Source organism: Mus musculus, chromosome 6 (assembly GCF_000001635.26).
Source record: "Mus musculus strain C57BL/6J chromosome 6, GRCm38.p6 C57BL/6J".
NCBI lineage: Eukaryota > Metazoa > Chordata > Mammalia > Rodentia > Muridae > Mus > Mus musculus.
This window is the reverse complement of record NC_000072.6, coordinates 17,636,669-17,652,938: the sequence shown is the minus strand read 5'-3', so window position 1 is coordinate 17,652,938 and position 16,270 is coordinate 17,636,669. Positions and strand designations below refer to the sequence as shown.

Below are 16,270 nucleotides of genomic sequence, written 5' to 3'. Positions count from 1 at the left end.
AATGAGTATTTTGAGAGGCAAGGCAGTTCTAGAGGTGTCTCTAAAGAATAGTGTGACAGTAGTACATACAATGAGTCATGCAGTGTGATGACTGGAAACAGAAAAGTGGCAAGACTATGATAAAAACCCACAGCAGAAACTCAGCTAATAGTGACGAGACAGACTCAAGAAGGTTTCTCTAATGAGTGAAGAATATACTTACTAGGTAATTATTTATATGTGTGTAGCAAAAACCCAATGTATGAAAAATTATATACAGAACAAAACTGTATTCTATTAAATTGATACCATTCTATGATATCTAGTAAACATTTTCCACTTAATAATAAAGTTTTATACTTTAAGACTATAATTATTACAATAATAATAATAAATATAAAGACACCAATATAAAATCAAATCACTAATGTTGAAATCACAAATCACAAATGTTGAAATTCCCAACCCAGCATTTTCAAAACGGATGTACATAGACACAGAAGTGCAGACAGGAAGGCAGAATAGCTACACACTTGACCTTTGTAACACATCAAGTGACTTTCCTAAGAACAACCTCAATGTGGTCAGACTGCCAGGAATTTGTATTTGCAATGCCCACAGAAGGTTCATGTTCCACACCTGATGTGGCTGAGGGAGGCTGTGGAAGTCTGAGGAAGTGAGGTCTTGCTGGTGGAAGGAGGTCACTGGGGCACGGCTTTGAAAGTTATACTCATCTCTGGTTCTGGTCTTGTTCTTGCTTCCTGATCCTTACAACAGTCTCAGCCACTTGTTCTTGCTACCATTACTTTCTTGCCATTTTTACTAGAACTCTCCAAAACCATGAGCTAAACTAAATCTTTTTTCCTTTAAGTTGCTTATATTAGGTATTTTATTACAGCAACATAAAAGTAACTAGTACACTCACCCTTAAATTATTTACTTCAAAGGTTTTATTTATAAATTGAAATGAATAGTATTCATTTTTTTTCTAGTAAAAGCTACACTTAAAAAACATAAATACTTAAAAGTGGCAATCTAGGTGGACCCAAAGCCTTTTTTACTGCCCATAGATAGTATCAAACCTCATGTATCTTTAACCTGGGAGGAGTAGAATAAGAAACTTGAAAAAACATAAAATAAATGAGACATGGCAAGCTTTATCTAAACCACTTAAATCAAGTTAAATGGTACAATACAGTGCAAAAGACTCTCAATAACGGAGCAGCCAGAATATGTAGGTTTTGCTCCAACCCTATCATTAGCCAGAATGGACCTTATTTACCTATAAAACCAGGTTTGTACTAAATGGCTTCTAAATCCCCTTCCAGTAAAAGCAGACTATTCAGCATTTAAGAATCAGCCAAAGGGGTTTGGTCAGTGAGATGGTTCAGTGGTAACTAGCACACACTGCACTTGCAACGAATGCAAGTTCAGGTTAAAACACCCATGCTGGATAGCTCACAACTGCCATTCCAGGAGAGTCACCATCCTCTCCTGCCTTCTGTAGATACCAGCACTCGTATGCACATATCCACAGGCAAGCAAACACAGAGACATAAGAAAAGAAAAGAAAACTCAATTAAAAAAAATAGAATAATTAAAGTGTTCTTTCTTTGGATTCTGAAGGCCTTTGATGTCTCTGGCATTCTATTTTGTATCAGATGGCCTGATACTGAACATGTCTGAATTTGAAGAAAAAAAAATTCTTAAGAGACTTACTGATTTCATTACAGTGAAACCTGTTATTCTTTTGTCTGCTGAATAAAAGAGTATTTGGAAATATTTCAGTGTTCTAGATTTTACACTATAGGCTCTTCAGTGAGTCTGAGTTTACTTTGAATCATACTAAGTTTTGGCTTTTAGTAAAGACGCATCAACTCAATCCATTCTAAAGAACAACGATAGTTCTGCTTTTCCCCTTACAAAAAGAGGGAAAGGGCGAGATTAGAAAAGATGCAGCCACAGCCACAGTCTAAGGGTGAAACAAAGGGAAAAGGTACACATGTAGGAAAGAGAGAGATGTTCATCAACAACTCAGTATAAAAGCACCTGAAGAGGAGCCCACATTTCTGGTCATTCATTTATTCCAGTGCACTGGTGATGAGGACTCTGTTTTGTGAAATCTCCTAAATGTAGGCTATCCAAGCTTCGGACAGCTTTATTATAGCGAGTAATAATCATTTCTTTTGAGGGAAAATTCAAGTTGAGATTTGAAAACGTGTGTGTTGTGTATGATGTAGACAATATGGATATCTATGTTCTTCTGTATGTGAGTGATATGCAGAGGTTAGATTACAACTTCAGGTACTCAGTCCTTGCTTTCTACCCGATTCAAGTAGGGCTTTATGACCAGAGCTCAGTAAAGCACACTACCTGGCCTGAAAACTTCTGGGGTCTGCTGTCTCCACCTCTCACTTCTCACCAGAGGAGCACTGGGACTGCAGATGTGTGCTGCACATCTGGCTGCTGTCTGGGTTCAGGATCTGAACTCTGACCCTCATGCTCCTGTGGCTCATGTTTACCCACTTTTTGTTCAAAAGTATTTCAGAAGACACCGAACCAGATTAATTCTAAAGCCAATCACTGGCTTAAAAGTAAATCTCTGCATTTCAATACCTTGACATCATTGAGTTCCAATGGTACCAAATGAACATTTAGTTTGAAAAACTATACAAAGAACATGAGTGATGCTATATAGTATATAAGACAGTGGCAAACGTAAAAGATAATTTCATTTCGCACTTGTCCCTAACTCCCCCTGTGATTTCTCAGTCTAATACATATGGCTGTCCAAACTTTAACTGTATTTCAGAAACTCTTATGCCACAGATTAGTGCTTCATTATCGCTTTTACAACCTCTTTTCTCTCCCAGTCACCTTAGCTATGGAGATATACAATACTTACTGTGCGGCTCCTTCCCTGAGAAGATTATCATTATTAAGCAATAATCGAACATCTGCAAAACAATATTTTTTATATATCACTTTTTTCTGTTTGAATACTGTAAGGAATATAGTTTGTTTTAGTTATACATTAATACCTCCCATACAAGCATGATCAAAATTTTCTAATGACCAAACTATCCATAAATATGCACCAAGGGACTACAGAGATGGCTCAGTGGCTAAGAGCACTGACTGCTCTTCTAGAGGTCCTGAGTTCAATTCCCAGCAACCACATGGTGGCTCAGTTTTGTAGATTTAGTTTATTGTTTGCATTAAGTTATTTGGGAATTTCATGAGAATCTCACGTGAGACACTGAAGGTCCCTGCCCCCAGGTGGTTCTGGTTGGTAAATAAAGTTGCTGGCAGCTAATGGCTGGGCAGGAAGACAAAGGCAGGACTTTAGGATTTACAGGCAAGGGGACCGAAGAAGCAGAATCACCATTGCCGGGAAGAGAAGATGCAGGCTTAAATGCTGTAGAAGACAGAGTATCAATCATTTAAGAGCCATGGAAGAGCAGCCCTAGGCCACCATTGGGTCTACGGTAGCAAATATGGAATATAGATTTTAGTAAGTAATAATTCAGATTCAGAAGTATTGGAGGGGAGGTGTTAACAATGTGGAAGTTTGGGAATGGCCCAACCATTGCACCGTTTAAGGCACATTAAATGTATGGTGTGTGTGTGTCTTTCAATCAAAAATCCAAAGCAGCAACAGCTCACAACCATATGTGATGGGATCCGATGTCCTCTTCTGGTGTGTCTGAAGACAGCTAAGTGCTGTCCATATAAATACAATAAAGAAAAAAAGAAAAAAATGTGCACCACAGTATTTTATAAATCTATTTTGGTTATGTAACATAAGAGGGAATTTAGAATAAAAGAGGTCAGTTAAATAGCTGCTGCAGGCAGATATATGCAGCATCTCTAAAGAACTAAGAACAAGCCACACCACAAAAATGGTCGGATACAATTTCCAGAAAACACTTAGGACTGTGTGTGCTTCTTAGTTTGACAACACATTCACTGATTTCCAATGAGTTTGCTCTGTAGAAAACAAATCATAACTTGGTCTGTGACCAGGGGCAAGGACAAGCTTTCTGTCCTTCCACACTCTTGCAAGGAGGGAACAGATAAATATTACCACCTTTACTGAATTTTGGTACTTTTCATATACTTAAAAATAAATAAAACAAGACAGTTCTTACAAGAAAGGATCAATACATCAAGTCTTGGTGTTACCCATCATGGGGGCTCAGGAGGGCTCAGATGGGAAGGTCCTTGCCCCGGTAGCCTGACAACCTGAGCTGGACCCTCAGAACACATGGTGGAAGGAGAAAACCAACCCATGCGACGTTGTCCTTTATACAATTGTCCACACACACACACACAAATAATAAAGTAATGTTTTTAAAGGTAGTTTAAAAACTTACCATTAAAAACCTCATTAAATTCTCCAGGAGGGGCGTGAATGATGAATTTTGCTGCTATACGAACCTAAGACAGAAATGAAGATATAAATATTACAAAGATATAAAATGACAAAAACCCCAATCAATATTACACAAATTTCAAAGTTCTACTGAAAATGATTTTAAAGTATATAACATCTCTACACTCAAATACAAGTTTGCTATTACTGTTTTAACCATTTAATATAGTTAAACTATACAGGCTAAAGGAAGGTAAAATATCTAATGTATTAATACAATCAAGAATTTAAAACTGTTTATAGGTAAATATTTTCTCACAACTTTACTTCTTTTAAACAAAAGAAATTCATGAAGACCATATGTGAGAAAAGATGCAATTAAGTAGATATACTGATCACAGCTGATTTACTCAAAACTAGGTACAGGGCATGCAAACATTCCAAAATACAGAAGACTCTGAACTTCTGGTCCCAAACACTTAGAATCTTTATCCAAATACAAAACTTTATTAGCAAACCCATCCAAAAGTACCAAAAGCACTCTGAAGACTTAACAGAAAAACAAACAAAAACAAAAACTAAGCAAAATGTTTGAATGCATACTTCCCCTAATATGATAAGCACAAGACAGAAAGATATGCAGAAAAGCACACTCAGTATTCTTCATTAGAATATTGATAAAGAAATCAGGAAATACAACTCCATGCAAAACAGAAAGGCCAAGATAAAAAGGTTGTTGGTCTAGGCTCAGGACAGCTGCAGGACCCTACAATACTTATAGGAATGTAAGGTTGTACAGTGTACAACCTACATGGAAAATATTTAGCACTTCTTATAAAGTTAGGCAAATATCCTAAAATACAATAATATCATTCTAAATTGTTACACACACACACACACACACACACACACACACAATTCTACATCCACACCAAAACTTATTCAAAATTGTTCAAACTGGAAATAATTTACAACCCAAACTCCCACAAACGGGTCACTGGACAAATAAGCTGTGATTCAGCTGTATACTTAGCAATAAATAGGAACTACTGATAGAGGAAACAACTTGAATTAATTGTAAAGTACTGTACTGGAAAGAAAAGAGAAACTCAAAAGGTTAGTGCCACTCTTGAAGACTATGCATAGAACATTCATTCAACCATAGTAATATGCTTTTTAACTAATATTGGGGTTGCACATCCAATAAGCCAATCTTTAAATAGTTAAAGATATTGTTAAATCAAAAGCATTTAATTCACTTTACCTATCAAACCCCAACACTTGCCACACACAATATACTATAGTGTCCAAGTGTTCAGCTTAATGTCTCCATGGTTAATTGGAAGGTAGGGCTCACAGTCTCAAAGGCATACCATACCATATATACTTAGCCCAGGATTAGAACTAAATTCAAAATCTGAAAAATGGTTTTCACTAAATGTGTACTACCTTTGCACCATCAAAAAGGTAAAAACTGTGAATGCTAACTCTCGAGTAGGTTGTCTCTATATAGCAAAGGAGACTGGGTAACGGTTGCCAGGAGCTCTGGGATGTGTGGGAAAGGGAATGACTAGAGAAAAACAAGAAAAAGGGAGACAATGAGGGAGTTTGAGGGTGATGGAACTATACCACGTCCAGATTTTCATAGTGGGCTCATTACTTTATACATATGCTAAAAGTCGTAAGGAATATACTTTTATTGCATGTCCATTTTGAAAATAAAACTAGGTTTCTTCTAAAATGTTTAAGAGTATTATTAAAAGGTACATTATATATAGGCAGGATGTGTCTGTGAAATTTCCTTCTAAATATTTACACCCATCAATCAACACTGCTCTCAGTTTTAGTCAGGAAAGCCTTATTTTACTTTTCTCTGCAGTGACTTTTACTGCAGAGATTCATAAATGTCAAAGTACTGAGAGTTACTGTTGAATGCAAGCTCTAAAAGGAACATCTGTATCATTCCCTCCAAGGCTCAAAGAACACCGAAGAAGGGAGAGAAATATGTAAGAGCGAGGAGTGGAATGTTGTAGATGTTCTGCAGGCATGCCTGGTCACTATACTTTTAAAGTCCCAAGTAGCTGTGTTACCTGCCAAGAACGACATAAAACTGAGCCTGCAAACATTCCATCACAGACACAGAGAGAAGGTAAGGAGGCCTCAGTCCTCCCTGGGCATCTGAGGGATAGAAATCACTTCATTACTGATAAAGCTGTTTAGCTTTGTGCGACTCAAGTCATTAAAGTAATAGGTACAACAAGTGTCCTGAGGAGATTGGATGAGGAAGTAATGATTGCTTTCAAAAGATAGGAGAGGGGAAGGAGTACACGCAGGCACACACAGAGAGGGGGGAGTCTGAGTTATAGGGCCAAAGAATTGGTGCTGACTCTTACCTGTTCTGCTGTCTGAGACCTAGCTGATGTGCCTCCTACTAGAGCACCCCTTTCCAAGCAGCACTGCCTAAATCCTTCTCTGCTCTATCTCTGCGCCTTGTTCATTCCTCTTTGCCTTACACTGAGGATTGTTTTAAGAACTGTTTTTACTATGAATTCTTGTACAGTGCAGATCACCTGTTTTGGGCTTGGCCTCCAGGATCATACTCAGCTCGGTAAATAGTCCATAAATATTGTCTAGTTAGATGGATTATGTTTCAAAACAATTAATAGAACCTAACATTTATTGAACACTTGAAAGTTAAAATGGACACTCATTCCCAAGTCTTCAACTTAGCAACACCTAAGGAATGCCAGCAACTCTGTTTGCTGGGGTTTCCTAAGGATACACAGCCAACAGGATAGAGAGAGATACATAATTAAATGCATTGTGGGAATTGGCTCTTATGGTTATGGAGGCTTTAAAGTCTTACATTCTAAGATCTGGGAGCAAAGGGAAGCAGATCTTTGGGGAGAAGAGAAGCATGGAGAAGGCAGTGGGGAAGGGGATGAATGACAACAACGTATAGCCACAAAGACATGTAAAGAACTCCTTGGTAAAGCCCATTATCTGTATGCTGCGGTGGTCTGAAGCATGCCTCCCACAGGATCATGTACTCGAATACTTGATCCCCATTGGGTGGCACAGTGTGGGGGTTACACAACCTTTAGGAGGTGAGACCTTGTGGGAGGGAGTACACCTCTGTGGACAGGCTTTGAGAACTTATAACCTCACTCTGCTTCTTGTATAACTCAGCATACCTGCTTGTAATGCCCTGTCATAGACTCTGAGCCTTTAAATCATAAGCCAAAAGAAACTTTCTTATTCCTTTGGTCATAGTGTTTATCACAGCAACAGAAAGTAATAAATGTATCTGTAACCTAAAAATAAAGAAAAGGGGGGAGGAAAAGTATATTTTCAAGGCAAAGGCAATGGATCTAGACTATTATGTGCACTTGCTAAGCCTACAGTTCCAGCTATTAAGATTATGCAAACTGTCTTAACTTCCTCCTCCCAGGTAAAAAGCTGTTAGAAAGCATTAAAACAAAAGTCTTAGTCATGAATATACTAACAATGGAAAACTGCATGTTAAAAAAATAATCAAACTTTTATTATATAAGCTTAAGACTTGAAGTAGTTAATTCTTGTACGACACAGGCATCATACAGAGCTGTCAAAACCAAAATACTACTACCAAGTTTATATATGTGTGATACAAATTAGTGTTTAAGCTTCAAAATGTTTAGCTGTTTCTAAAGAAAAGATATACACCTCAGAATTTGTCAGTTTTATTTTTAGTGTAAAAGCAAACATGATTTATATTTCTTGTTCTATGGATGGACTATTATTGCACTATGTGACCAAAAGACAGCAAGAGCCTTCTCTTATGTCCAAACTGAATGATAGAACTAAAACAGTACCACTTGTGAAATTTCATAAGAACTTTACTTTGTATTTATAAGTAACAAAAATGTGTGTTACAATCTTGCTAAGATACTGTGGTAGTCATAGACATTCAAGCAAAACACCCATACAAATAAAATAAAAACCAAAAAATTTACTATATCAGTGAGCTAGCTCAGCAGTTAAAGTCCCTTGCTGCCCAACAGTGACTGCTATAGGAGTAACCAAGTGCTCTTCAATTCTATTTCAGGTCAACTCCACAGAAGAGTATTCATGACCAGCACTGTAAATCCAGCCAAAACCCCATGGCTAAGAGGGTATGAAGTCCTAGTGGAATCTTACACTACTGTATAGCTAAAGTGGCATAACTCCCAAACTGCATTTTAAATATATGTTCATACTCGCAGCCAGACAAACACTACTCCCAGCCTTAATCAAAGAAGTCTCACTTTGCAGTAAATGGAAACAAATGTAGAAACTCCTGCCTGCACAAGATACTGAGAATAAAGGATGGTTGTGGAAGTGGGGAGTTAACAATCCAAGAGCTGGAAGATAGGGAGAAGGGCTTAAAATGTTGTCTTCTAAATACAACACAGCCCTGGCAATTATGAACTCAAGCAGCTTGAGATGGAGAAGCGGCTCGTGGGTCCCTACCACCTACTACTGAACTGCTGGAAACTAACAGATTCTGGAAGAGGGAAGGCACACTATTCAACTGTGTACTCCTGGTGAGCCTACCAGGCTATAATAGAAAGTTCCAAACCCAAGGTTATATATATATATATAGATGGCTCTCATTAAACTCTGTGGGGCATGAGACAAAACAGAGAAGCCATGCATATGGGAAATGATATCTGTACAGAGGAAGAGGGGTTGGCAGCAACAGGAGGGAAATAAAAACAAGTTGGGGTGGGGATAACAAGAACACAATATATACGCGTGTGAAAATACACACAACTCAATTTACTGATATAAGCAACAACAACAACAACTGCTAAGTTTCCAAGCACTACTCTAAAATCCTCCATAATCTATCTCCGATTTAGCTGGGAATACAAAGAAAATCAGATCCTGCCTGTGCACCTCCATATCTGGATACTTTTGAATGGTGCCTGGCAAACAGAAAATTTCACAGGCAGCCAATAAGCAGTCAAGAGCAGTTTATAACTCTAGAGGAAGCTGGGGGACCCACTTTGCACCATGAGTTTGTGAAATCTGGATTAAAAAATGATCTCTTCAGTGTTTCTCATGGAAACTTTTCTTCTAGCGTGTAATAGGGAGTAAACTAAAACTATTTTCTTCCGCTTTTCTCAATTAAAATTTTTTGGTAGTATACTTAAGAGTGATGTTATCTGAGTTAAGTAGTTTAAGTATGTTGAGTGGATCTTTAAGCACAGGACAGTGAACACACCTTTGATATTTGATGACTAGTAAAACACAAACACAAGTTACCAATGTCCCATACTTGACACGTAGTAGTTACTTTGTGCTGAAAAAAAAAATCTAGAAATACTAATGAACTCTCATTTAATTATATGGCCAGATATCGAGGTGTGTATATGAAATGCCCCCACAAGCACATGGACTAGGACCTGGTTGCTCTCTGAGGGGCTTGGAGAAGTGACTGGAGCCTCTTCCTACAGATCAATCAGTGGAAATCCCCTGATGAATACAGGGTTTAATGGCATTACTGGGAAGTGGGGGGAGGTCTAGCTGGAAGACCTCTTAGAAGCGAGTACATGAAGGCTGTATTTTGACTGGGTCCCTTCTGCATTTCCTTATCTGTGCTTCCTATCTACAATGAGGGGAACCTCGGCCACTTGATAGAGCTTTCTAGCAGTTTCATCACACATGCTGGGGGGGACGACTTGGTGCTACAGCTGTCAAAGGGTCACCTATACTCCTGTAAGCAACACCAACTATAAAAAACAATAAGAAACTAACAGATAGACCAACCTACATTTGAGTCTAACTGATTTGTTAGTCTGTTATCTGTGTCTAATCTGGATTGAATAGTTTATGCTCTTTCCAAGAAAAGTCATGAAACAATATGTGTTAGTATAGTATAGTAGTATTATTTTTTAAATATTTATTTACATTGTGCGAGTGTGTGTGTGGTATGTACACATATATCATTAAGCATACGTGGGGTCAAAGGACAACTTTCTGTAAGTTCACTGTGGATTCTGAAAGTCGAGCACTGGCTATGAGTTGGCAACAAGTGCCTCTATCGGCTGAGCCACCTCACCAGCCCTAGGACTAGAAATCTTGAAGACACTATTACAGACATCTTCCCACGTCATGATAGTTTGTTTGTGACCTACAGTGTTACAAGGATTGTTTACATCTATGTTCTTCTGTCATTTGCAGTGCGTTCATTTTCTATACATCAACACTCCTCACTATTTCAGTGACTCTGTTCAAAGGTGACAGGACACAGAACAGTTAGAATCCCATTCCACTTCATGGTATCCACGTGCAGTTAACTTTTTATCAAAATCAACACAAACTGTAGAGAAGCATTTTTTAAAACTCCCATAAATGTAAGTTTAATTAATTTATTAAATGTATTTTTGGTACTGACAATTGAACTCAAGGCCTTATTATGACAAGCAAGTATTCTGTTAAAAAGTTCCCAGTCTATACACTTCAATTTTTAAAAGGTGAAGCTTGCAATATTTTTCAACTATTAGATAAAATAATGTATTTCAGACAATTATTTTGTAATTCTGCTATTATTGGACCTGTGATTTTTACACTGAAATGCAAAGTTCTATTCTTTATGAAAAATGGCTCCCAAATGTCCTGAAATATTCCATAAAAATTTCTCACTGTGTGAAGTTTAAAAAATTCTATTTATATCATAGCTGATAAGAAATTCCTGCTTGAATAGAAGTTGGCTCAACAGAATTCATCCATAAAATTAAATTAGGAATGAGTATCTTCCAAAGAGCTACTAGTTAAGCCTACTTTTTGTTAAGGTGCTATTAACTGTTTCATTATGGTGAAATCTAGCAGCTCATAAATATTTGTATAAATACAAGATTTCTTAAGTCAGTTATGATTATAGGATGGGAAATATTTTAGCTGCTTATATATAAATTATATTTAATATTTGAACTGCAAACACCTGTACCTCACCAAAAAAAAAAAAAAAAAAAAAAAAAAAAGGCAGGAATTACATTAGACCCAAGTCTAAAAACCAATGGCAAAATTTAGGAATGAAAAATTAGACAGCAAGACTTCCATAGAAAAATCTGACATTATATGCTTTTACTCTTCATGACAAAGGGTTTCTCTCAATTCTGTGAATTACAGGTTATTTATTTATTCACCCACTGAACCATTTTACTAATCGCATGCAGTGTACTGACAGGTGCTATAGATGACATTTCTGTACTTAGGGATTATAATAGAACAGGGAAGAAAAGTAAACCAGAAAGTAGTAACAAAACTGTACTTAACACTAATGATGTTTTATTACGTTCAAGAGAGATTAAATGAACCAAATAATCTGAACTAAATCTCAAGAGTAACAGTTCTATCTTAAAAAAAAAAAAAAGAGATTTATTTTTATGTTCACAAGTGTTTTGCCTGCATGTGTGTCTATGTGTTGGATGCCCTGGAACCGGAGTTACAGAAAGTTGCAAGCTGCCATGTGGGTGCTGGGAACTGCACACAGGTCCTCTGGAACAGCCATGTACTACTCATATTTATAACTATATACTCAAAGTCCAGCAGAAACTAAGCCACAAGATAAACTTACTCAAGATGTTTGAGAAGGTCACCAGAGCGTAAACAGCATATATGAGAAGTGTCACAGTTATTCAAGGAGGAAGGCACTACAAAGGCACTAGAGTTCAGGATGGCTCCAGGCTCCCTTAGTGTGGGGTTTAGAGAGGTGTATCGGCACACTGAGCATTCAGCACTAGTATTTTTTGAGAATACAGAAAAGCAGAGTTGGAATATAAGCAGCTAGAGGGATCAATCTAGCAACTACACAAAAAAACTTGCCTATAACAAATGCAGCAGAAAGGAAAAAAACAGCTCTGATATAATGTCTAGGTCTCTTAACTTTAAGTTTTATTTCTTTCTTAAACGCTGTTACTGACCTAACTGTCCTGTTTGAATAGTGAAATTTTGTTACAAACTGATCATCCTGTCAACCTAGAGACTATGAACTAAACACTAACTTAATTATTTTTTACAAATAGGAAATAAATTATTTGTGTAAGACATTTTTGATCATGATCATAAAAGTGACAATATTTTGATCTAAGGTACAGGTCAAGCAGAAAAACAATTAACAAAACAAGCTCTTGAAATAAAGGACTAAGTGACTACAACAATGACAAAAGAGATGGATAGCGACGGAGAGGGCAGGAGATGGACCTTACTTGGAAGATTCGACAAGCACACAAAGTCCAGGCTTCACCCCTAACGTTAAACTCAGCAAGACAGAGTGTATGCTTGAAGCCCCAGCACTAAGGTAGAAATTGGAAGATCAAAAGTCCAAGGTCATCCTCACACCCACAAGCAGTTCCAGGCTCCCAAGAGCACAGAAGTGTGTTCACTGGGGGAGACGGGAGGTCCAAGGAGGAAAACTGACTATCAACAATTACGGTCCTCCTTCAGGAGCGTTTCAGAACCGTTCTCTTTGAACTCTACACGACAAGTTTATACAGTTTCAAATTCACTAAAATGCTTTACTATAGAATTCAAATGACCTTAGAAAGAAAAACATAAAACTCTTTTTGGCTTGGAGTTTCTATATGTAAAATTTACAGGGTCATAGGGCAAGTTAATGCCTTTAAGGGACTTCATTCATTGTTTCTTCAGCTAACTTTACTTCCTTATTAACACTGTGGCCAAAAGAAACTAAGCCATAAAAATCACAGTACATTCAGTCTAGTGTCCTAGATACTTTCCCCCTTTTGTTTGTTTTTGAGACAGGGTCTCCCTGTCTCAAAAGAACTCAGAAGACCAAGCTAAGCTGAAACACGTTCCTCCTGACCAGCCTCCAGGGTACTGGGGATTACAGGTATGCACCAACACCCAGCTAATCTCTTTTTGTTGTTACTTTCTGTAAGGTGGCCTCAGAACTAGAGATCCTCCAGTCCCAGTTTCCTCAGTACTTAGATTACAAATCTGCTCTGCCACACCCAGCTATGATTAATTTCTAAAATGCCTCATTCCACAGGGGCAGTAAGAAACTATATAGCAGTAGCACACAATGTTCACATTACATAAAAATAAACTAGTTAAAAATGGTGAAAACACAAGGTTACCAGTTAGCCTTTTCACTAAGTATAAAAAACAAACTTAGAACCTGATACTATAAAGAACCATTGCTTTCTTTTTAAAAATAAGCAAATTGAAAACCAATATATAACCCCAGGATAGTCCTATAATCAACTTCAAGGGAACATAATGGCATTAAGTATACAAGCAAACCTTGAATTCTGATAAACTTAGGTTTAAATTTCACCTCTGCCATTTCCCTCCTATATAAGGCCTTTAAAACCTTAATTTACTTACAGGTAAAGGATAATAAAACTATCTACCTCAAACTTAAGTTAAAAAAGAAAATAGAACATTTTTCTTACATGATAAATACATATAAACTACACTATTATACATTGTAGTACCTCCCCTTCTTTAGACCTGCAAAACTGAAATGTAAAAAGTATTTAAAACTTACTCCTGAAAAATCACAAGCAAGGAAATAAAATAGAGAAGCATGATTTAAGAACTGGTCCTAAAATATCACAATTAAATCCATTTCTGATCTATATGGAACACCTTCCTAAAACAGTACAAGTCTACTGGGAAATAAAAGTGACAAAATATTGTTTTCCATTTACTGGTTATTTAAATTTCACTAGAAAGTTTAACCACTGATCTCTTAAATTAGAAAATACTGTTATAAAAATCTGTATGTGAAGTTACTACAGAATATTCCTACCTATGTCACAAAAAGATGCTAAATCTAAGCTTAAAATTCTCATTAATTTGTTTCCAACGTTATGCCAGCAGGTGAACTCATACACTACTCTGTAAAACTCAGCACACTGGGTGTCAAGGAATCTTCTCATTTTATTTTGAAATTTCCGGGCCTTTCCAACAACATGGCAAATCTACATTAATTCCCACCCTAACAATTCTCTTCTCACTATCTTCCAAGCCAATTGAGCTCCTCCTAATAATTATATGAAAGTACACAAAACATGAAAAAAATCGCTTCAAGAACTTTGAATCTGAAACGCTATTTTTCTTGTAATGCGCTGGTATATTTTCAATAAATAGCTTTAAACTATTCAATGCTACAAATGTAAACACTGTACAGCAACTTTTAGCGACTTAGGGTCTAATTCTGTGAATTAAAGTAAGGTATGCTTGTCCCCATTTTGTTAAGTTATCACCATTTCATCCAAGGGCACAAACGAGAAAGCCAGAACACTTCCAAAACCATAAAAGAGGCTGAGTTCTGAACAACCAAAGAGAAAGAGAACACTAATTCTGGTGCAGTATAAAAGGAGAGGGTCCCAACTGAAAATATCCTTAGTGTTTCTCTAACACCCTACTAGAACTGAGTTCTGTTTCCCACATGGGTGTACTTCATTTGGAACTTAAAAACAAGCTAAGATCAGACATTTCCAAAGGGCAGCACACTCATATGTCAGTTAAGTCTAAGTTTGAAAAAAACGTCCCGGTCTTTTCCAGAAAATACTCAAAACGTATGGCGTTCCCCCTCACACTACTTGCCCCTTGGTACGCGGTCTCCTCAGTCGCCAAAGAAAATGGGCAAGAGCCTTAGTTCAATGATCAGATTTCGTATCACAAATGTGAGAACTTGAGTCGTGCATTTGGTCCTAATGCTGTCACAGCATTTAACACACAGTAAAAGGAGTTGCACCCGCTCGCCCTCTTCAGAGTTGGTCCTATCAGGAAGATGGGATGTCACCAAATCTGCCCCAAGAGGGGGAAGCAGCCAAGTTGGGCAGAAAATAACTATGGGAGGGAGGGGTGTCTTTGTGAACAATACTGCCTTCCGGGGAACATGGGAGCAGCAATTAAAAAAAAAAAAAAGGTAATGACAATATTAATAAAAGAAATAGATGGCGGGGGGTGGGGGGGAAGGGGCGGGATGTGGAGACGGCGACCTCCGGAGGGAAGGAAACACCCTGGGGAACCAGGAAGCACTTCGCGTTGGGGAGGAGAAACTGCAGGAAAAAGTGAGGGTCGGCTATGCCGTCTTCCCCGCCCGCCCGCCTCACGGCGAAAGCCCCAGGCCAGGCGGCGCCGCTCCGCCGTCGGCCGCTCCCGAGCCCGGACCCCCAGGGCCGGGTCCCGCCGCCCCCGCTCCCGCCCGCGGCCGCCGGGCTCCGCTTCCTATTTTCGGAGCACACACCCTACAAGGAGCGGAGGGGCCCGGCCTCGGGGAGCCCGGGCAGCACCCCGCTCGGGAAGCGCAGGCGTGCGGCCCACCACCGGAGCCCGCCCGGGGTCAGACTCCGGCCCTCGCGCCTCGGCACTCACCTCTCCCGCCCTCCCGCCCGCCCGGCTCCTCACCGCCGCGGCACCTACCTTCTCCTCATCGGACAACTGCTCCTCCAGATCCGCCATCTTCCTTCTGGCGACAGACCGTGGCGCTGGTGGCAGCAGCGGCCACCTGACTTCCCCCTTTCCGAGCGGTCTTCCGCGCCGCGCGCCCCCGCCAAGGGAGGGGCCCCGCCGCCCAGGCCGCCGCGCACGCGCCCCGGAGCTCCGCCTCCCGGGAGCCGAGCCACTGCGCACACGCCTGGGAGCTCCGCCTCCTCAGCCTAGGCCGCCGCGCACGCGCCCCCGGAGCTCCGCCTCCCTCCCCCTGAGCGCCGGCCTGAGCGCCGCTGTGCGCGTGCGCAGCGCCTCCAAAGTGGGATTGCTATGGTTATCTTCTGTCATCCTGCTCTGTCTGGTGCCTTCTCTAGTCAACGATGACCATATGGACCCGGTTGGCGATGAGTACATTCTGAGCCCATGACTTTGTTCCCACCAAGTCCTGAACGCTGCCAGCTAAAATGTGAAAAGCTGTACCAA

The 16,270-nt window shown here is 39.3% G+C and overlaps 1 protein-coding gene across 1 annotated transcript in view; it reads right to left on the bottom strand.

Moving 5' to 3' along the window:
* Window positions 1–15,929, bottom strand: part of Capza2 (capping protein (actin filament) muscle Z-line, alpha 2) — a 29,963-nt gene extending 14,034 nt beyond the window's left edge. The window contains exons 1-3 of the mRNA NM_007604.3: window positions 15,779–15,929; window positions 4,356–4,419; window positions 2,885–2,936 (exon numbers count right to left, since the gene is read on the bottom strand). Of these exons, the coding sequence (NP_031630.1) occupies window positions 2,885–2,936; window positions 4,356–4,419; window positions 15,779–15,817 (155 nt within the window). The 5' untranslated portion in view covers window positions 15,818–15,929. The remainder of the gene's footprint in view (window positions 1–2,884; window positions 2,937–4,355; window positions 4,420–15,778) is intronic.
* Window positions 15,930–16,270: the final 341 nt, after the last annotated feature.